We start from the raw sequence: 23,044 nt of genomic DNA, 5'->3' as shown, positions 1-23,044 counted from the left end.
GATTTCATCAAAGCGAAACACTGCACTCCTTTAGACATATCTTCAAGGTTTTTAAACTCTTAGATGCAAAAGTCGAAGTCTTTCAGGATTGAAACACCTCTTTCTCTACATATGTATACATTATTTTACCTGCAAATCCATTATAATCCATGACATTTGAGAAATGTCATTTACAATTCACATCCCCTAAATCGTTTTATGAAAAATAAAAATTTTGCAATTTGTTCTTGTTTTGAAACTATGAAATGAATGAATCGAGGCTGACTTTCACATACAGGTTTCAGGGGGTTTTCCTAGATTGAAATGATTACCTTTATTTTTTTTTCCTAATATTTTAAGTTTCAAATAGTCCTTTGAAATATTAAGCACTCCAAAGGAGTAAACCGATGAGATAGATTAAACTTTTAAAAATGTTTAATTTTACCGAAAGATAATGTGAGGTCTGCAGAAAACTCCCGAGTTTAACAAGCAGGAGCAGCTACAAAGATTAACATTTAGTCTTTCCACCGTCTGGGTCGTCAGTCATCAAATTAAATTTGCCCATTTAGGTGAGCAGCCTGCATTCTCATTTTACATAATCTTGGATCTATTCCCAGCAAAATCACTTAGGTACATAAATGCCTCTTTTGTTTTTGTGTATTTACATATGCTTTGTAAACTCGAATGCCTTACAGAAAGAAAAAAAAAGTGGCAGTTTTAAAGCATGTACTGTCAATGCCCATCCCTGTAGCTTCCAGAAGAATCAGAGGCAATAAAATCTGAAAAGTCATGACTTTTAGCATCATCGTGATCAAATGGGGGATTTTTTTTAATTGGGATTTTTCCAAACAGTGGCCACCAAGGAGTCATTTTAGGCTCAATTAGACATTCTGACTCATAAGATTTAAATAGGTCACAATGGCATTGTATTTGTCTAGCAGGACAAGGGACAGGAAACAGAAGCAGGAAAATGTTAAGCATTTATCTTCTGCAGGGGTCTTCGCAGCAGTCCAGAGAATAATCTCTGGCTCTCAAATGACAATGCGAGTACAAAGATGAAAGCCACCTTGGAGAATGCAGAGTCACCTTAGGCCTAGGAGCCCCACGTCCCAAATCTCAGAGCCAATATTTCTGAAGTTCATGAGCAAAGCTTTCAGAGTTCTTCCAGAGGATATTGTCAATTGCAAGAGTCCCTATATCTAGGGAAGGCCCAACCTGTGGCTACCCCCCAAATATTTAGAATTGATTCACAGTTATCCCAATTCAGATACAGGGCAGTAATCAGGAAACATTTTTACCGTAGCCATGCTACCTAGCAACACAGCTAATGTTCTACCCTTATCAAATTTCCAGAAGAACACAGCTGGAGAGTTAACCCAAGGTCAAACTCATTCGTAGAGTGGGAGAAAGGTTTTGTTAACCTTCTATCCATACTTTTTCATGCAGAGGGTAATAAATTCTGTTCTATTTTGCTGTGATGGGAGCACCCCTGTTTCATCCCCAGCCACCTGAGTTTGTTGGAGATATAGAATCATTTGGCACATCTGAAAATCAGCACTTTGCATTTTGTCCTGTGAGGCCGAAGAATAGGTTGTGCAAGTGGTAATCCTTAGGAAAACATTACTTTTCCTATCTGCTTAAAAACCAATTCCAGGGATTTTAAGTCTGTGCAGTGGTTTTCTTTAATATTCACTCCTAAATCAGGCGGACCTCCTGTTTGAGAGGAACTCGATATCCTCTCTGGTTAATTCCAAAGAACCCTGGTAATAAACTGATACCTGCCGAGCATTTGTGTCACGATCTTGTGTCTTTACCAGGTGTGCATCGAGACATACATATGCAGCTGTCACCAGCGTAGCATAAACACTGCGGTCCGGGCAACTCTCAGCCAGATGCTGAGTGACTTGACTTTACAGTTACGACAGAGGCAGGAGAACACGGTGAGTCCACAGCACCCTCACTCCAACCTGAGTGGTGTCACTGGGTCTCACGTGCTGGGGGCCCTCCTGTCAGGATCACTCCCTACTGGGAACGGTAGGAAGGACTTGCTTGTTTCAGAAGGGTATTGGGCGCTTACCAGCTTTCTGGTTCGCCTTTCAGAAGAAGGACATTTATTTGCACCATTGAAGCTCTTTAGTTTTTTGCCTGTTTCACTCCAGAAGCTTTGAGAGTTGGTTTTCCTTATGGTTTCTATAATTTTTTAGTCATTGTTTTAAAATTTCCCTTTCTTTTAAAATCTTTTTTTAATAACATCTTATACTGAAAATGTTTATGTAAAACGGTGTTAGGTGCGTATTAACAAATATTGGAAGTAAATTTGAAATTAAGAAAAGTGAATTTGTCATATGCTTTGAAGTCTGATCTGTTTTGCTGTGTCACCTGAAAGACTGTGGCAGGAGGTCACCCCCACCTGCTAGAGCCTCCCAGGTAAAGCTGAACTTGTCTTTTCTGTCATCCCAGCCCACTAGAGCTTTGTGCTCTAAGCTTGAACAGATTGTCTAAAATGAGCATTTCTGGGGAGAATGTAAATGTAATTGGCTGCTTATACATATTATCTTCTGGGAATGTGAATGAGAAGAGGATGCCTCTTCAAAAGTGGCGTTTTGTATGGCTTTTAAATCGGTATCTGTAATAAGTCAGATCGAAATCCTTTTAAAATCTGCAAGGAGTGCTCTAAGAAGGCATTGGTTATTTTTTTTAAATAGGAAATCTCAACTGCAGTCTGGAATAGCTCAGAAATTAATTTTACAGAAATTAAGATTTCACATTTAACTGGAACTATTTGTCCTTTTCAAACTTCAATTATTTTTATCATTTTGAGAAAATCGTGGCGTTGCGGGGAGCCTTGGAGATTATCTAGTCAAATTCTTTTATTCCTCATTTCACAGATGAGAAGAGGAAACCCAGAGGGATGAAACTGAAATGTAAAATTCATGAGCTTCTCAGTGAAACAGCCCAAACTAAACCCCTGGCTGGTCTTGCCACTATTCCCCGGCCAAGTTTCAGTTAATATGCGCTCTGGCACCCAAGTTAAAAAACAACACTAATCCGAAAACGAAATGTTGATTTTCACCACCCCCTTTCCTGTTTGCTATATCCAAAGCCCACGTTTCTATTACAAATGACTTTAACTTGAGATACTTTTATTACTTTAGCTTACCTCTTCTTAAAAATAATTTTGTTTATATTTGGATTTTGAACACGGTGGTATGGGAATATTAGTTTAAAAGAAATTAAAATCTATAAATAGAAAGCATATTAAGAGAAAAGTGTTTTTAACGGAAACAAATCCAAGATGTTTAGAATTCTTACATTAATACACAGTCCCAGCCTATCCTTGCTAAATGGCAACATGATCAATACTGTAATAGTTAGAATCTGTTAATGTCCTACCATGAAACATTTCAATGAAACTTTGTCTTTTTAAAATGCTTCCAGTTATGTTAATTCATTTTAAAATTTTTAAGTGGGAGAGTTGTAGGTCAAATATTTCAGGCTTTCAGCTCCCATTGCTCTTCTGTAAGAAAGGTCACGGTCGTTGTAGAGTTCTGGGTGGTATTGTAGGGTCGATCTGCCTCTGCCCTGGGCACTGGGGGGCTTACTGGCCTTCTGGTTCTGCTCAGCAGTAACCGTCTTGATCCCCCCAATGGGAGGCAAGACCCCAGATTAGATAAAAAAAAATTGTGTTTCCTGGGTGGTGCCTGTGGCTTAAGGAGTAAGGCACCGGCCCCATATACTGGAGGTGGTGGGTTCAAACCCAGCCTGGTGCCAAAAATTAAAATTGCAAAAAAAAAAAAAAAAATTGTGTTCCCTGTTATTTCCTTTCTGTTACTCATGTAGTCCCAAGTGTGATTCCATGTCCCAGAAAAATATTAGGATGCTAATATTTGTAGCATCTGTGATGCGTAGTAAAGGGAGACCAAATTATGTGTTGTTCTCAAGCTATTAAAGGAAAGGGGTCTACAGGAATGATAAGACCTGCTCTCAGGAGGCTGTGTGTTCTTCTGGGGACACTGAACATCACCCAGGGAAGATGTGTATATTTTCTCATGTGACACATCACTGGAAAGACCTCAGAGACCACCTCAGAATTAGGAAGATTTAAATACAGTGGAAAGAAAAATGAATAATGTAGATGCCAAACGCATAAGCATCGAGTGCATCTGTAACTGACATCTTCCCCATCCCACCCCCACCCACAGGACAGATTATAATTTTCATCTTACAGCCTTAGAAACCCTGCCTATTATCCAGCCTTCTTATGGAATGGTTTCAGGTGACCAAAGCCATTGTTAAACTGTTAGTTACTAATTACAAAAAGCAGACTTGCCACATACAAATAAATATTTGGGCCTGGGGGCAGGGATTCTCCTACCCTTAAAATGAGTCAGACATGTTTATTCCATAAAATATCGTTCTAAACTTACACTGAGCCATGTACTGAATGGTAGACACTGACATAACATTTCATAAAAATTGTTATGGAAGTGACTGAACCTGGAAATCAATGAACAAAGTTGTAGAAATATGTGCCTGTAACAAGTTTAAAAAAAAAAAAATCAGCACCATGGTTCACATAGCTGGTTCACATGTCTACTAGTTAATAGGCATGAAAATGCCTTCTCATCTCCCAGGGAGAAGAGGTAGGGAAAATGAAGAAGCAATTCCTTCCTACTCTCAGCTCAGTAGTTGCTGAGTTACCCCTGCCATAGGAAGGAAGTCTTATTATTCGTAAACATCTTTCCCTTCCATTTTCCCTTCTCTCAAGGTTCTGTCTCTGCCCTGATATTTCTGGATCTACCTAGCGGTAGCCAAGAATAACTAGCCTGGTCAGACACTCAGAAGTTAATCTGCTCCCCAACCAGATAGGAAGATGGTGGTTCTGGCCAGTGGTCACCTTTGCACCTGGATTTTGAAGTCCAAGAGCCTAATTCTTCTTATGCCAAGAGTCTGTATCTACTAGTTGCCAGGCACAGTATGGTCTGGGGCCTTGAGGTAAATTGTTCTCTGTGAAATCAGCTCACTTTTTTAGGCAGGCATTGCCCCCCACTCACAGCTCAGTACTCTGGAATCATGAAGTGCTCCATGGGGCTTAAACTTCCCGGAAGTTTGTGGACTCTTGAATGAATTACATTTGGAATTGATAAGCTCAGTTCCAGACCTCATAGTTTTTCTCATAAACACCATGAATAAATGAAATGCTCTCAAGAGCTGGAGGCTGTGCTTAGGCAAAGAAGCTGAACCCAGGATGGCACTCAGGATGCCATGTGGTTTCCTAGAATTCTTCATTGTCTGAGAGTTGAGATTTTTCTTGGCTGAATCTCCTAATTGTCTGTGTGTGTCTCCCTTACTAGATAATTGAAAACCCAGATGTCCCACCGGAATTCGGAAATCAAGGTATTGGCTGTGATTTTTACTGGTTCCATTTTTAAAGCAGGTATGAGAGTGCTTACTCTGCATTTGGTGTTGAGGGGGTAGATGGTGAGCTCTCAGGTAGGCTGGCCACTCTCTTCGAGGTTGTGCTCAGTTTTGCCACATGGTGTTATTTAGTCAGCTGTTGTCTTCCTCCTGTTCCCACACTCCCTTACGCCAGCTACACCTCGTCCTGATGCAACTGTGTGAGGGAGATTAGCTCTCCATATACTCTTACTTGGAGGCTGTTTTTGTTGGTTACCTCCTTTTCCATGGAGTCAGGTCAAATTGCTAAAATGAGAATAATTGGATAGGATAGAGGGTTGCAGAAACCTGACTGGCATAATGCAGTGCTCTTGCACCAGAATTATGTTTGTTGACTATTCATTTTTTGACATGAAAATAGAGTCGTCTCAGAGGGAATGTTGCAGACAGCCCAGTCTAAGTAGCAGATGAAATCAAGTTAAGAAACTTTCATTCTGACCCACAGGAAAAGAAAAAAATTATAGAAGTCTACATATAATTGACAGGACATTTAATTTTTAAAAATAGTTTTGGTAGTAGTATTTTAAAAGAGCTCAGAAAAATTCATATCATCTGATTAGAAATTGAAATATAGATTTTATTTCTGATTTCATTCAGTAATTTTAGAAATATTGAAAAAATCTGTTTTGCTTTTATATTTTCCCCAGGTGATAATGGGGAGAAGAGGGTGAGGGTGAGATCAAGATGAAAAGAGGGGGGATGAAATGGAGAAACAGCTAAACAGCCACAATTGGCTGGTGGCTCATGCCAGTAATCCTAGCAAATCTGAGAAGCCAGGCAGGAAAATCCCTTGAGCTCAGGAGTTTGAGACCAGCCTGAGCAAGAATGAGCTCTTGTAGAGCCTTTCTTTAGTAGAGCCTTATCTCGACTAAAAATAGAAAAAGTAGCTGTGCATTCTGGTAAGTGCCATAGTCCCAGCTACTTGGGAGGCTGAGCCATGAGGGTCACTTGGCCCAAGAGTTTGAGGTTGCTGTGAGCTATGATGATGCCATGGCACTCTACCCAGGGTGACAGAGTAGGATTCTGTCTGTAAATAAGTGAATGAATGAATAAATAAAATAAACAAATGAACAGCCACAATTAGGATAAAAAGAGTTAAAGAAAGAGATAAGAGAAATGCTTTAAGTTATTTTCCAAAACATTTGGAGCGTTTTGTTTTGGTTCCCTCCTGCTACATTCTTTGGCTGTGGGCCAGAAAGTATTCATTTCAGGCTCTCCATTATACACGCCAAGATTTCCCACCTGTCTTTTCCTCTCTTTTTGGCAGTTGTGTTCTCATAAAAGCTTTACTTTATTGTAGGATGGTTTCATAGACTGAAAAGGAGGTCCAAGTCCTCTTGGTCAAGGATATATTTCTAAAAATTAGTAAAAAAAGAATTATTGAAGGCCCTCATTTGAGGTTCTATCTAAAATTGAGCTTAAGGATTACTTGTGAGATTTATTTCTTTTATATTATATTTTATCATTGTACCTTAGCATTTCTCAGCTTTCCCTCCCTGTATTTAAGATCTTAAATGCTGAGAGTTGGCCATTTAGTTCTTTCCCCTCCTTTCCTCCGACTTTACGTTTATTTTCTTATTTATACTCTTGCCATTTCCCCCTCACCTTTCTTGGTTTTTACAGTCATTTAGTCATCTGTCAGACTCTTAGCCTCATTTGTATAGGTCTTTAAAGATATTTATTGTAGAAAAAAATAGTTTGTTATTTAACTTGGCCAAATAATAGTTTGTGATTTAACTTGGCCTGATAATTCTATGAATTTGGTATTATTTTTCCCCAAACTGAAACTTACCCCAAGCTAACACAATCAGCAAGTTGTAGACCTGTATTTGAGCAGATTCCAAATTGTAGCCTTTCCCTACAGTGTTTCTGTGGGAGTTTTGGTTCTACAGAAACTAGACCACATTTGGAGGGAAAAATGATTATTCTGACATTGGCTGTTGCTCCATAATCAACAAAGACCATACGTCCTGTGGACACTGAGCAAATGGTTTAAAGCAGGTAAAAATGGTACATACATTGCTTTTCTCTTTTTTTCCTACGGTTTTTTAGTTCCAAAGCTCATCTTTTTTCATGCTTCCTTCATTTACCCTCTGGAATACAAATTCAGCTCAGAAGACAGAGAAATTCAAGAGGACAGAAGAAGGGACACGTAGATAGCCTGCTGGCCTACATATTGAGAAAACTGCTGTCCACTGTGTCTGGGTCTTTTTTTTTTTTTTAATTAGATACATCTCTTTTTGTTAAATGTGAGTGAATTTTATTTATAATAAGGAACAATCTACCGTTTTCCTTCTATGCGCTCTTTTGAGTGTTTTGCTTTAGAAAGGAATAATTATACTTGGTTCTTATCTTTTCTGTGATCGTTTTGGTGGCCTGGGGGCTTCTGCACATCTGAAAATCATCTTTTCAGTCCTGAAAGACATCTGAAGTGGAGGATGGGCAGCACTGTTGAGGGAGCTTGGGGCGCCCCCTGCGATGTCTAATGGCCTGTCACCTCTGTTTCCAAGGGCCTACGGTAGAGTCCCTCTGTGATGATGTCGTCTCTGTGCTCACTGTCCTGTGTGAGAAGCTACAAGTCGCCATAAAGTAAGTGCCTTCACCATTACTGCCCTTATTCACCCGAGGTCTGTTTCTGACATAATTTCCGTCTACATTCACAGCAGCCCTTAAAATCGAAGATTATAGAAGCCATAGTTTTTCTCCACTTGTATTCACTTCCCGTTCCTGAGGAATATATTCTGAAATTTTGGACAATCTCAAGTGACCAAATATTATTACTAAAGGATATACTTTTCTGATGTGAAAATAGGAAAATGATGCCTTGCAAAGAAAAGTTAATCCCTTAAACGTGGAGCAGGGTAGGGAGAATGTTGGTCTGAGAACAAGTCAACGCAGGGGCTGGTCCTAACTCGGGCAGATCCCCCTGAGTGCCCATGAATGAGTTCTCATCCAACTGCATTGTATTTTCTTCTTCTGTCAAAGGGTTGGACTGGGTGATCTTTCTAAGTTTCTTCCAGCATTCCCTGAGACTGTGAGCTCACACACATATCTTTTTGAAAAGTGTGTTATTCTGACTTGATATAGTTTTCCACTTTTTGCATGCCAGCTTTTTCAGGGACATGAGTTCATTTAGGTGATGTCTGCTGCCCAGCTCTCCATGATGTCAGCTAATAAGACAGTTTATATATCTGCAGTAAAGGCAGATCACTAAAAAAAGAAAAACAGACTTTCAGGATGGGATAAAATGTCTCTGCCAGCTTTGTAAGTAGTGAACTGCAGAATTCTACAACACAGTAAGCTCCTGGAGTGCCCTTTGAATCATGAAAGACACATTAAACCATCACTTATTGGTAACTAGAACGTTTGGCAATGCAGAAAACGTGTAGAACTTTAAATACAGGAATGAGTTGAAAGCAATGGTTGAGGTGCAAGCATGACTGTGGTCTCTCACTTTGCTGGAAACATTGAAGAAACTTGCTTTTGTTGTTGCTTCTTTTTTTTCTATTTTTTTTTTTTTTATTGTTGGGGATTCATTGAGGGTACAAGAAACCAAGTTACACTGATTCCATTTGTTAAGTAAAGTCCCTCTTACACTCGTGTCTTGCCCCCCAAAGGTGTGTCACACACCAAGACCCCACCCCCTCGCTCCTTCCCTCTCTCTGCTCTTCCTTTCCCCCACCCCTCCCTCTTTCTTTCTCTCTCTGCTCTCCCCTCCTCCCACCCCCACTGTGTCATTAATTGTCATTAATTGTCCTCATATCAAAATTGAGTACATAGGATTCATGCTTCTCCATTCTTGTGATGCTTTACTGAGAATAATGTGTTCCACTTCTATCCAGGTGGCTGTACAGTCACTATTTTTTTTAATAGCTATTTTTCCCCGAAAATAAGACCTACTCCAGTCATACAAAGGCTGTACAGTCTCCAATTTTTTAATAGCTATTTTTCCCCCAAAATAAGACCTACTCCAAAAATAAGCCCTAGCAGGATTTCTATGCATTTGTTAAATATGAGTCCTATCCCAATAATAAGACCTAGTGATGGGCGTAGCTATACAGATAGCCATGCCCTGTATTCCGTGTGGAGCGGTAAGGAAGACTGGAATACCTTTTATCAGCCACAGCTCCTTGCTCCGAGCTGTTTGCACTTGCGTGAGTGCATGTGCAATAGCAGGCATCCCATTGAGCACATGCGAACAGCTAGGGGAAAGGAGTTCACACATCACTAGCGCCAGCCCCACCAACAAGGTCGGCTCCCCGTCAGGTTCCAGAAGAAGATGACTTAACTGTATTTGAATAAATGTAGATTGTTGTATTATACTTAATAAAAATAAGACATCCCAGGCAGCACCTGTGGCTCAAAGGAGTAGGGTGCCGGCCCCATATGCCAGAGGTGGAGGGTTCAAACCCAGCCCCTGCCAAAAACTGCAAAAAAAAAAAAATAATAATCCCCTGAAAATAACCCCTAGTATGTCTTCTTGAGAAAAAATAAATATAAGACAGTGTCTTATTTTGGGGAAAACATAGTAGTATTCCATGGTATACGTATACCACAGCTTGTTTATCCATTCCTTGGTTGGTGGACATTTAGACTGTTTCCACATTTTGGCGATTGTAAATTGAGCTGCAATAAACAGTCTAGTGTAAGTGTCCTTATGATAAAAGAATTTTTTTCCTTCTGGGTAGATACCCAGTAATGGGATTGCAGGATCAAATAGGAGCTCTAGTTTGAGTTCTTTGAGGGTTCCCCATACTTCCTTCCAAAAAAGTTTTATTAGTTTGCAGTCCCACCAGCAATGTAAAAATGTTCCCTTCTCTCTACATCCATGCCAGCATCTGCAGTTTTGAGATTTTGTGATGTGGGCCATTCTCACTGGGGATAGATGATATCTCAGGGTGATTTTGATTTGCATTTCTCTAATAATTAGGGATGATGAACATTTTTTCATATGTTTGTTCACCATTCGTCTGTCTTCTTTAGAGAAGGTTCTATTCATGTCTCTTGCCCATTGATATATGGGATTGTTGGCTTTTTTCATGTGGATTAATTTGAGTTCGCTATAGATCCTAGTTATCAAGCTTTTTTCTGATTCAAAATGTGCAAATATCCTTTCCCATTGTGTATGTTGTCTATTTGCTTTGGTTTTTGTCTCCTTAGCTGTACAGAAACTTTTCAGTTTGATTAAGTCCCATTTGTTTATTTTTGTTGTTGCAATTGCCAGAGCAGTCTTCTTCATGAAGTCTTTCCCCAGGCCGATATCTTCTAGTGTTTTTCTTATGCTTTCTTTGAGGATTTTTATTGTTTCATCCTTAAATTTAGGTCCTTTATCCATCCTGAATCAATTTTTGTGAGTTTTTGTTGCTTCTTAATGCTCATTGTTTTTTTTTTCCTCAGAAATTTAGGCTTGCTTTTAAGCTAAGTTTAGAATTACTCTTAACAGTTGTTGCCAAATGGCGTCTACACGGATTTATTGTTCCTCTAGGTCACCTTCATATTTTGACCAAATTATACTAACTTTCTATCAGGCACTTAAAGGTCAAATAGAGAATAAAACAACAGTTACTAGGGTTGAAGGGGGGAAGGAAATGTAGGTCAAAGGATACAAAATAGCAAACATATGGGATAAACAATTTGCAAGATCTAACATACAACACAAGGACTATAATTAGTTATAGAGTATTGTATTCAGGATTTTTGCTAAATACACTGCAGGTGCTTTCGCCACAGGACTGGGGGAGGGAGAGGGAATGGGTAACAGTGTGAGATGATAGGAGTTCATTTGTTTCACTGTAGTAACCATTTTACTGTTTACTTAAATGTATCGTATCATGTTGGGTCTATTTAATACATGGGCCGAATAAACCAACAAGAAATAGCACTTAACTTTTTCTCTAGCTCCAAACTCCGATTTCTTCCATCCTGGACCCTGGGCAGGCAGCAGGTCTGGGCTTTCTTTTCCCTCAGGAAGGATGAGTCTGCCAGCAGATGGGATGTCAGCAGTTCCTGCCATCCCCTGCTCAGGGCCCCTTCTTTCCTGACCGTGGAGGGTTGGAACAGCAGAGCTGGCACTCAGATCACCATCCCAACCTGAGGGCTGCAGCACCAACTACAGTGAGCCCATCTGGAGGGCCCACATGCCGCATGGTTTGCTGGGGACAGTCCCAGGTTATGCCCGTTGTGTAATAATGACAGTCAGCCTCCTTCAGTTCGCAATGGTGTTCTATAGGTTATATCTTCACTCCACCCATCATGACCAGGGTTCTGATTTCTTCTAGTGCTTATTCCTCCCTGTCCCTGCCCAGTCCTCTCCATCATAATGGAGAAAACTGTCATATCCAAGCTGGGATGCTTCGAGGGGCATGTTTTTGCCTAAGACCCAATCGAGAGCGATGTTTGGTCACTCCTGTTTCAACTGCATTGCCTTTGTCAGATTGTCTGGGTTAAAACCCCTGCTCTGCCCCTTCCTGACACTTGACTTTGGACAAAGATCTCAACCTTCCATAACCTTGTGTAAAATAATTAGTATGCTATTTATCTGATAATTATCATCAAATTGTCTAGAACATAAGAATATCAGTGATATAAAATATTTTAGGATTTTTGTAAGATTGAGAAAATTCACTTAAAAGAATAGCCATGCCCATCAGCCAGAGATCACCCAGACCACTTGAGGTTAACACAGTAGGTTTGTGATTATCTTGTCCTGTGAGGGAGCTGGTCCTCTATGAGGAACCATGGGGCAGCTAATAAAAGGGTGTTAGAGGGATTATTATGGAATTTGAGCTTAAGGATGACTTCGTCTCCTTCTTTTTTTTTTTTTTTTGAGACAGAGACTCAAGCTGTCCCCCTGGGTAGAGTGCTGTGACATCACAGCTCACAGCAACCTCCAACTCCTGGGCTCAAGCGAGTCTCCTGCCTCAGCCTGCCAAGTTGCTGGGACCACAGACGCCTGCCACAACGCCTGGCTATTTTTTGGTTACAGCCGTCACTGTTGTTTGGCGGGTCCAGGCTGGATTCGAACCTGCCACCTTAGGTGTATGTGGCTGGCGCCTTAGCCACTTGAGCCACGGGTGCCAAGTCCTTCTTCTCCTTCTTCTCCTTCTCTTCCTCCTCCTCCTCCCTTCTTCTTCTGTCATTTTTGTGGTTGTAGAGGTCCCTTTTTTAGAAGGAAACGTCTCCTTCAGGCATGGCGTTGTTTGGCTTTAACCTTGTTCCATCGCAATCATGGCGAGTCTTTGCCTTCTGTTACCATCTACAAACTTGCTCATGTTCACCAGGCTGCAGCACAGGCTAGCTGAGAGCAAGTGGGTAGCTGCCCGTCGTCACCAAGACTTCTTCTCCCCCCAGCACCCCACCCCCAAGTCTTCAGGAATAAAATGAAGACTACTAGAACTTTGAAAAATATACAGACTATCTTCATTACTTCACAGGTGAGGGAAAACAAATTAGCTAAATATTTTTCCTGAGTAGTTTACTAAGGGAAAAATCTGAGTTTTTAAGTGCTAAAAAGGTGTGAGAGGCTCATGGTAGTTATACCGATTAATAATGAAAACCTTACTAGGAGGATAACTAACACATCTGTAGGTTCATAAATGATGGGCTTAAAATGTACCATTGTTCATTAATAAGAAAGGACTCTTTGTCTAGGTCCAATAAGTGCCCAGCATTCTGAGATTCAAGTTCATGGCTCTTTGAAACCTGAATGGTTCCAAAATGAGCTCTAGGAACCCCTCATTTGTAGGGCAACCATATGACCTGGTTTATCTGGGACAGTCCAAGGTTATGCTGGTTGTATAATTATCTTAAGCATTCCATTTTAACATCTTCTAGGAAGTACTGCTATAAGTAGAATTATTTTTAACCACATAGTGCCTAGCATGTAGTAAATATTTGATCTGCATTAGCTCTAAACTGGTTTGTTTGCTTGCAGAATTGTTGCTGCTAATTCTAGTTTACGATCCATTTAGGAACCCAGAGCTGCTTAGGTCAGAAATTTGTAGATTGTTAAAAAATGCATTGCAAGTGTGTACACAGACACATTAGAAACAAAATGTAGATTTTAAGTAGTCACTGAAAAACAAAGAAAACATTTCTTAAGCACATGACTTGAGAGTAGACCTTACATGGGAAAAATAATGACACATACGTGTTTTTCTTGAATTTCTCATGATACATTGGATCAAAGATGGCTCTGGGCCTATTGTTACAGAACTTAATGATTTTTACAGGATTCTCATATTCTTGCCTGGTTTTCCCGTGCAACCCCCCTGGGCATAATTCTGCCTCTAGAGGTTGTTTGCTTTGTTTGATTTTGATCTTTCCCATCCTGATTTTACTACCCTAAAATGGGGGCTTGCTGGTAAAGGTGCTGGAGAGATAGTGTGCTGAGCGCAGCTGTAACGGGATACATTTATGGCCACCTGGTCAGATAAGATAACCCCTCGGTGCTCTTGGTCCGATGGCTCTGGTCATTCTCCTGCTTAAGTTTTCACATCTTTACCTGTCTTCTGATTTTACTACCTAATTCCTTTCCTTCTATTAGCTGAACTTGACGCCTCGTCTACCTTCTAAACAAGTTCTGCCTTTAAAACCTCACCACAGTCCGTTCTTTCTCTAAACAACCATTCCCAAAAATCAGTGCCCAAATACTTCATAGAGCGTTAGCTCTGAAGAAGTGTGTTCATGATGTTTGCAGTCTCCCAGGAGGATTCAGAAAATGTATTCAGGTACTCGATCAACACCCTCGTGTGCCTTGGAGATGTGGTATTAATAGAGTTCTATATTAGGTAAGTTGAGTTACATGATGCTGTTTAAATCCAAGAATTTCTGGAAAGATAATTTGGCTTAGAATGATATTAATTTATTCTCTGCTTGTCTGTCTCCCGCCACCCTCTCCATGCATCCCTCTCTTCCTGGTGCAGAATGTCAGAGTGTTATCTATACCAAAGCGGGCTTGGGATGGATGAGGCCTGCCAAAGTCGCACCTGTTATAATTCCATTCTGCTCCTTACCCACTTACTTAATTTCCTCTCTCTTTTTTCTAAAGACATTTGCATCTGTTTCTATGGGAGGCAATTCAAAATGGTGCAAAACAGAACTCTAAGAACTCTAGAGATCTGAAATGTGCTGCCAGCACACCCTCACAGTAACCTTGCTGGGGTGGGTGGCTACTTCACCCTCAGCCCACTGGTCCATGCGTCCATGCCCAAGAGTTGTTCTGCGCGGACCGTGCACCTGAGAGCAAGTGCAGCCCTGAGCAGAGAATAAGATACTTGACTTGCCAACGGTGAAATGCTCAAACAAAAGATAGGAAAAGTGACTTTGACCCCTTCTAAGTAGGCAGATTTTTCCCTCGTGTGTGTTGAAAGAGTTGTCTGGTTTCTAGGCTACTCTCTGCCCTTGCATTTTGCTTATCTGTACAGTCAGACAAAGGATAAATGCATACGCACTGTGCACCTGCACGTGTGTATCTAGTGAGGGGTGTGGGCGGAAGGTGCTTGTGTTTCAGAACAGCTCCATTATTGGCACTGACTCATGCAAAACCACGAGCACTTGTTTTAGAGGCTCCTGCAGCCCACAGAAAAGCTGCCGTACTCCGTCTCCACGGAGACTCTCGGGCCAGTTACCTTGGCAATGTGCTCTTTTCAGGCTGGTGCCTTGGGGTTGGGATACTTGCTGCGGCACGCTTTGCAGACACTCGTGGGAACCCTGAATGCTGGTAGCTCTTCTGTGGACGTCTCTCCATTTTACACCAGAAAGGGCAATTTGAGACAGAAAGAAAAATTTTTGAAAAATTTTGAATTGGGGCATTTAATAATTCTTTTTAATAATGGGTCAAGTGCTTGGTCAAAAAGACGAACCTGGGACTAAAGTGAAAGCAATACTTCCAGAACTGACTCCTTAAATGCAGCTTATAATTGATACTGAGAGCCCCGTTTTGCCCTCTTGAATCCGTTCATTCTAAAACATCCAGAGTGGGTGTTATAAAACACAAATGTGCTCACGTCAGTCTTCTACTTGTAGAATTAAGTCCCAATATCTTTGCATGGTCTACAAGACTTTCCTGACTGGCCTCCGCCCACCTGTCCAGCCCCCACCTACTGAAGGCCCACAGACATCTTGGCCCAAGCATGGCCCCCCATTCTCTGCACTCATGCTTCCCCCAACTTCTTCCTATAAGAGACAGATTCCTTCTTCAAATGTAGGTCTCCAGGGAGGCACTCCTTCCTGTGAAAATTCATTCTGGATCTTTCTAAGGGGTGCCCCTCCTACACGGTCCTGGAGCCTCGTATTAAATCATTCCTTTATAGCCCCACCTAACAGGGCTTCATTCACTTGCTTTTCTGCCTCTCATAAGCAGGAAGAATGTACTATTTCTAATCAGGGACTGTGTCTTATTCAAAAGCATAGGGGGGCTTGTAGGAGCCTCGAAATATAAATTCCTTACCTGGCCCCCCAAATGGCTAATTAGCCTCTTGCCTTTCTCATCTTCCTTCAACCATCACCTTCCTCTTGGCAAATAATATGATTTTTATGGAAATTTAGCCTTTACCCATCTCTTCCCCCATCCCAGGGAGTAGGGGGAGTATATTCAAATGTAAGCAGCATTCCCTTTGCAGAATATAGTGACATTATTTTAATCATCCAGTTCCTTTTGGACAAGAGAGCCTTAGAATATAGGTCAACAACTTTATTCTATAAAGGGCCGCGTGCTATCTCTGTCTCCTGTTCGTCATGGTTTTTGTTTAGTTTTAGAACCTTTTAAAAACATTTTTTAGTTCACAGGATTTTTTTCCCTTGAGCCAGGACATTTAATATAACACTAAAATGAGGGATCCCTCCCCCTACCTCCTGTACCACCTTCTCTCTGAAAATTGCTCAATCTTTCTCAGTGTGGCAGTTGTATAGATGTAGCCTCTGGCATTTGGCTGGTCTGGTGTTAACTTTTCTTTGCTTCCTTCTTATCTCCTTAAGTTTCTAGTTGGCTTTTCCCTTTCATTCCTTCTCTAGAGAGTGATTTGAACTATAAAAAGACGCTTGGCTTCCTTTGAGCACTTATGTATTTTAAATTAGAAGAAAAGAAATACAACCAAAAATTATTTTTATAAGCAAGCTTCTCCTTTTTCTGAATTTCTGAGTGACTTCTCTTAAAAGGATTTATTATATATTGCTAGTAAATGTGTCATTGAAAACTAAACTTTTAGCCCTGTCACTCTTGTCACTTACCTGGATTTGCATAGTTTCTGGTGTGCAGGGCAGAAAACTTAATCTGGATATAAGAATGTGCTTCCCATAAAGTTGTCTGGCTCTCTTAAGGAACTCTGTATTAGTAATTGGGGGGGGGGGGAAATAATTTGTCCATTGAAAAACCATATTGCCTCAAAAAGTAAAGAATAAAAGTCAAATGCAAGTTAGTAAACTATCTTGAAAATTTTAGATAATTAAACATATTAAAAATTAACATTTACATTGGCTCGGCACCTGTAGCTCAGTGGCTGAATCCAGTGCAGGCCCACCAAATAACAATGACAATTACAACCAAAAAATATCTGGGCGTTCTGGCAGGTCCCTGTAGTCTCAGCTACTTGGGAGGCTGAGGCAAGAGAATCGCTTAAACCCAAGAGTTTGAGGTTGCTGACACCAAGGCACTCTACCCAGTACTATAGAGGCCGCCCAGCCAAAGATCAGAGTATCAGCAGGGTTGGCCCCTGCTAAGACTTTGAGAGAAGATCTATTCCGGGCTTCTTTCCTTGGCTTAGAGAGGGTCACCTCCTCCCTTCACACTCTTTCCTCTGCGTGTTTCTCTGTCTCCAAATTTTCACTTTTTTACAAACACCAAGAATGTTGGATTAGTACCCACCCTGAACTCACTTTAACTCACTTGCATCTCTAATGACCCATCTCCAAATAAGGTCACATTCTGAGGTGCTGGGGATTAGGATTTCAACTTATGGATTTTAGGAGTTGGGAGAGAGAGCACTGTTCAACCCATGACACTAACCACCTCCATAGAAACGAGCACTTCGGTAATGCCTCACATCTTCTGAGTGTTTCTCCATGTCGCCTCTTGAATTTGACCTTGTCCCCTGTCTGCGTTTGTGTGTGGGTTCTGCTCTTGCGCAGTGACGGCCAGCAGCTGCAGCTTCTGTACCTGGAGTGCATCCTGTCCGTGCTCAGCTCCTCCTCCTCCTCCATGCACCTGCACAGAGCCTTCACAGACCTCATCTGGTGAGCGCCTCCTCCTGACGCCCGAAGCCAGCCCCGGGGATCCATGTCTCTGGCCTCCTTTCTACGGTACCCATGACCCACTAGTAAGAGAGGCCAGGAAAATTTCTTTGTTTACATGCATCAGACCGGGTGGTTCCTGTGGATCAAAGGAGTAGGGCTCTGGCCCCATGTGCCAGAGGTGGCGGGTTCAAACCCAGCCCTAGCCAAAAACTGCAAAAAAACAAAAAATAATAATAATAAAATAAAAAATACATGCATCAGATCAAAATCTAGAGAGAAACTGGTGATTATCATGACAAAGGCCCTCCTACATTTTGTTTATATCATAGGATCACGAAAGACAGGAACCGGGAGATTTTTCTAGGTTCTCAGTTCAGAAAGCATCTCCAGGCACCAGAACCTTATGCAGGAGGCCAGAGACAGTGAACTTTACTCTTAGCCCTGCCCTGGTACTTTCTGCTTCTCAACGTGAATACTCATCACTTACCGCCCTCAGAGATTTCCCAAATACGACAGGCCCCTCAGGGGCTCTGGGCTTCTAAAAGGGAGAAAGTCAAATGACAGGAATTTGAAATTAACTTCTCAAGCGAGAAATAATGTTATTTTTAATAAGACGAAGCTTCGTAACTAAGCCGTATCACATGATGAGTCTATTTCTTCACATAGGATGGTATCTTCATGCTTCCCTTGCTGTTTTATTCATGCTAGCTCTTTCCTTATGAGGAAAAGTATTCTGCTGATATATCTAGAAGTGATGGAGAGACTTGGAAAACTGGGGCAGAATGCAGCCACGAAAGACAGCAGTGAAGAACCCCATCCCCACTAGTCCTTTCTGTGGTGCCTGCTGTTAACCCACATAGGCTACTGATATTTTAGTTATGGTGAAACTTATTGTTCCCTTCTCTTCTCAGGAAAAACCTGTGTCCTGCTCTTATCGTGATCCTGGGGAATCCGATTCACGACAAAACCATCACCTCTGCCCACAGCAGCAGCGCCAGCACGAGCGCGGAGTCAGACTCCGCATCCCCGGGCGTCTCTGACCACGGCCGGGGGTCGGGCTGCTCCTGCACCGCGCCAGCCCTGAGCGGGCCGGTGGCTCGGACCATCTATTACATCGCGGCCGAGCTGGTCCGGCTGGTGGGGTCGGTGGACTCCATGAAGCCTGTGCTCCAGTCCCTCTATCACCGAGTGCTGCTTTACCCCCCACCCCAGCACCGGGTAGAAGCCATCAAAATAATGAAGGAGGTGAGCAGGGCGCTGAAAATGGCCACCGGCGATCCCCAGGGTCTGGACCCACAGGGCCCTGCAGCCAGAACGCTCTCAGAACATGCTGGCTAATCACTGGCTCCACAGGATCCAGTAACAAAAGGTGTCTCTGGAGTCTGTAGTGACAGTGAGTCAGCTGCTGAGTGGTGATGAAGCCGGGACATGTCCTAGGAGCCAGGTTAAGGCTGATCAGGCTCCTGGATGCAGAGCCATTTGATAACGAGCGGCGTGCTGGTTAAAGTCCCACTGATGTACACCTGACCCGGCCTCAGGCTGGGATCTCATCCGTCTTAGTCACTGTTTGTGTAGATAGACACATTTGCTCGCCTTCGCCAAAACTGGATTTCAGGACGATTTTGTACTCAGGTTGCATGTTAGCCGAAACAGGGCTTTGCCAGGAGTCGCTAAAAGGAATCCTCATTTCTCCCAAACGTCATGACCCCAAGGACAACGTGAAGGTTGTCCAGTTTGTAACGGCCACTCCAGTGTGCCACTTCATGATTTTGAGGAAGAATTAGGGTTATTTTAAATAAGATTCCTCTGCTTTGTCTCAAAGCACCAAAATAGAAAAATTATCAGCGTTTTTGCATTTGAGAACTTGCTCATAGAAGTCAAATTGCATTTCCTTTTCGTACTTAACCCCTCCCCCCAAAACAGACCAACCAAATTCCCTTGTTGATGATTTATTTACTTTAAACAGTATTTGCCAACAACCTGTTTCTACAAAGTTAACTTTGAATTGCTTTTTAGTGTTGTTTAATGACATTTGACTGCGATGAATAATGGAAAGTTCCGGCCCAGCATCTCTAGAAATGAAGGAGTGGCCCAGACTTAATGGCTGGTTGAGAAGAATCTATGCACATACAATAAGAATTACTATTCTTTTTCTTGCTGACTGGAATATCCAACCTTTTTTGTTGCTGACTGGAATGTCCAACCTTTTTTCTTTTCTACTACACATTGGAAGAATAAGAGTTGTTTTGGGCCACGCATTAAATAGACAAACACTAACCAAAGCTGATGAGCAAAAAAAAAATATTTCCATGCATAATTTTCCTGATATCCAACATCATAGATGAGCAAAAGAGTCCTCCCATAATCCATATGTGGCCCACAGGCTGAAAGTTGGACATTCCATGTAGATCAACTTTATTTTTACTAGTGAAGAATATTACTTCTTTCCCCACCAATGTTTAGGCAGGGAGATTTCCCCTAGGCTGGTGAATGTAATACGGCTTTGGAGGCCAGTGAGATTACACTGCTTCATCCTCTATGTGGTACTACCTGGCCCAGGGCCTTGCCCCCAGCCCTGTTAAACTTGCAGCCTAGAGGGGCAAGAGTGGGCATCCCCGGATAGGGGGATTACCAGGAAGAGGAGAGAGGAAAGGGCTGGACGAGCATGTCCCACTCCTTATCCTGAACCCGCCAGTTGGACCAGGGCTCCCCCTGCACATAGAAGAAATGAGAGGAGGGCAGAGAAAAGTGGGCCAGAGTGTTACTTCATAGAAATGCAACGCCCAGGAAGAGGGATTTCCCTCCCACAAGGAAAACTAAGGCTTTAAGAGGCCAAATGATGCAAAGACAGAGAAAAGGCGCAAACCCTTATGCCCCTGCCCCTAAACTCATGCTACTTTCACACACCGCATTTATAACTGGACTCTCACATTGCAGTACAGATGATTCCAGAAGCCCCTTTCCTGGTGCTTCTTCAGCTACTCATTTCACGAGCCTGAGCTTAAGAGTCAGGATTAAAATCCTCTCTCTGCTCCTAACCAGCTAGGTGATAGTAGGCAAATCATTTAACTCTGAACTTCACGTTTGCTCAGCTATACATCATTACAGTATTCTAAGAGGTTACAAGTTCACAGTGCAATAAAGTTTGCATAAACACTTTGTAAGTATAACATGCTAAACAAGTATTTGGTGCGCTTATTGCTACTCTAAGGAAGAGAAAAACAGAACATATGGAGGCTGAGAATAACTGGTCCAATCCCCCTCCCTCCTGTCTGTTAAATTCTTTTGTCTTATTGGACTTGTGGTCATAAGTCACTACTGTAAACAATTTTGCCATCACCCAGGGCTCTCTAAAGGTTCGTTATTGCCTCTCCCATAGAGTCTGACTTACTCTGCCCAATTTCCAGAGTCATCTTCCATCATTCCCAGTTCCCAGGATGCACCTGCATTCCATCCGACTAACCCACTTTGTTCAATTCCTGCCTTCCTGCCCCATTCAGGGTCTCCCTTCCCCTATTCTGTGGACCACTTCCCCTTAACAGAGTCGAGTGGTTGATTACAAGCTAAGCTAGATGCTAACACTTCATGTGAGTTTATTCACAAACTCCTTGGGGAAGATAAAATTTTGCCTGTTTTCCAGATGGGGAAGCTGAGGCTCTGGGAAGAGAAGGCACTTGCCCAAAGTCTTTCACTGTAAGGAGTAGGGCTAAGACATGCACTCAGGTTTTAAATACCATCACCTGTTTGCTATCAAGATCCTCCTTACTAGCCCTGCTTCCTTAAACCACTCACTTGCTCTTATTAAAATCCCATCCCACTGTTTAGCAACTGGTAATATGTCCCATCATACTGATCATTCGATGATATAATATGGAACAAGCTTCTTCTCAAATATACTTTTGCAAATTTTGCTTTTGTATATTTCCCCTGGTATTTAACACTGCAATACTTGGATGAGAATACATGTTTAGTTCTGCCTGAATAACAGCTAGACCTGGAGACACAATGTCTGCCAAGAGGTTACTTTGGAAGCCCCAGAAACCTTTCCTTTTCCCTCAGCATTGGCAGGCATTGGAGCTGCCCACCATAGCCCCACTTGATACCTGAGTAAATAAATACCCTGCATACGGGGCATGCAGATGTTCAAATATTCTTTGCTGCTACAAAGGAAATTAGTTATGTTTTTCCCTTGCTCATAAGATTTTCTAGCTTCCCAAGGTCATTTTCCGGAGGTGAGGGTAGCACCTAGTAACAAGCCCAGACAATGCTGCCCCATGGAGCCCAGCACGCCGATTGGGGCCAGGATGCTCTGAAAAGCAAGGCCTCTTGATGTGACAAAACCAGTAATTTGGAAAAGTTAATAACCTAGAGCCCACACTGTTCAGGGCTATGCACACAAAGGAAACCACTGGGCACACAGGATGTTTGTAGAGCCTGGTAGAGTGCAAACGCTTGGTATGTTCTCTCGCTGTTCTCATTCTAGTTGTCACTCTCCTGTACGCATCCTGTGCCTATTCATCAAAGACATACAGGACATTTTGTTTCTCAAGTACATGCTATTTTCTACTTCCACTTTCTTCTGAAATGAACAGTCATGAAAAAGGACTCCTCGATCCCTTTCTCTCTCTAGTGGTTCAGTGGTAGGAGGCGTCTCCTGGTCGCGGTCAGACTTGGGCCACCCAACCGCTGATCCCACAGCTCTTATTCCCTGAAGAAGCCGAGATTGAAAGTGTCTTGCCTTTCTTTTAGTGTTTCTTCAGGGTTCTTCAGTAGCCCAGTTAGAATCCACATTCTGAAACAATAGAGAAGTAAACCCAAATTAATCATGTGGGGATTAAAATATATTATCTCATTTGTTACTGGGGAGTAAAGTTGGTTAGAGAATGTGGTGAGATCCCAGGAGAGAGCGAGGTTGCCCACTCCAGCCTGGGGACTGCACTTACCCTTCTAGCAGGAGATAGAGCAGCTAGAGGCAGGTAAGGCCAGCGCCTGGACTGCAGGCCTGCAGAGGGGGCAGGCAGAGAGGGGAGAGCATCTACCTGACTCAGCCCCAGCATCACTGCTCCTCCTTTGGTGTCAAAGAAATGAAAGGTGGAAAGAAAACTGGAAGCTTCATTTCTGTTCCTCCTCGACAACAGAGGTTTCCAGTCTCTATGGTAAAAAAGAAATATGCAAAGAAGGAAAGGGGAAAGCTGCTGAAAATGTGTCTTCTTCTAAATAATATAACTTTGTCCTGCTTTGCTTGGAGTATAAATCACTTTGAAAATGAGTGGACAGGCTCGACGCCTGTGGTTCAAGCAGCTAAGGCACCAGCCACATACACCTAAGGTGGTGGGTTCGAATCCCCAGCCCGGGCCCGCCAAACAACAATGATGGC

At 42.3% G+C, this 23,044-nt stretch overlaps 1 protein-coding gene across 1 annotated transcript in view; it reads left to right on the top strand.

Annotated features, from left to right (window-relative positions):
• Positions 1–23,044, top strand: part of ARFGEF3 (ARFGEF family member 3) — a 157,536-nt gene that overhangs the window by 70,082 nt on the left and 64,410 nt on the right. The window contains exons 6-10 of the mRNA XM_003790289.3: positions 1,797–1,919; positions 5,334–5,376; positions 7,947–8,025; positions 17,563–17,667; positions 18,579–18,912. Coding sequence (XP_003790337.2) covers positions 1,797–1,919; positions 5,334–5,376; positions 7,947–8,025; positions 17,563–17,667; positions 18,579–18,912 — 684 coding nt within the window. The remainder of the gene's footprint in view (positions 1–1,796; positions 1,920–5,333; positions 5,377–7,946; positions 8,026–17,562; positions 17,668–18,578; positions 18,913–23,044) is intronic.

The sequence above is a fragment of the Otolemur garnettii genome, unplaced genomic scaffold (assembly GCF_000181295.1).
Source record: "Otolemur garnettii isolate 467f Iridium unplaced genomic scaffold, OtoGar3 scaffold00042, whole genome shotgun sequence".
Classification (NCBI taxonomy): domain Eukaryota; kingdom Metazoa; phylum Chordata; class Mammalia; order Primates; family Galagidae; genus Otolemur; species Otolemur garnettii.
The sequence above is the reverse complement of the archived record's forward strand: the minus strand, read 5'-3'. Positions and strand labels throughout refer to the sequence as shown.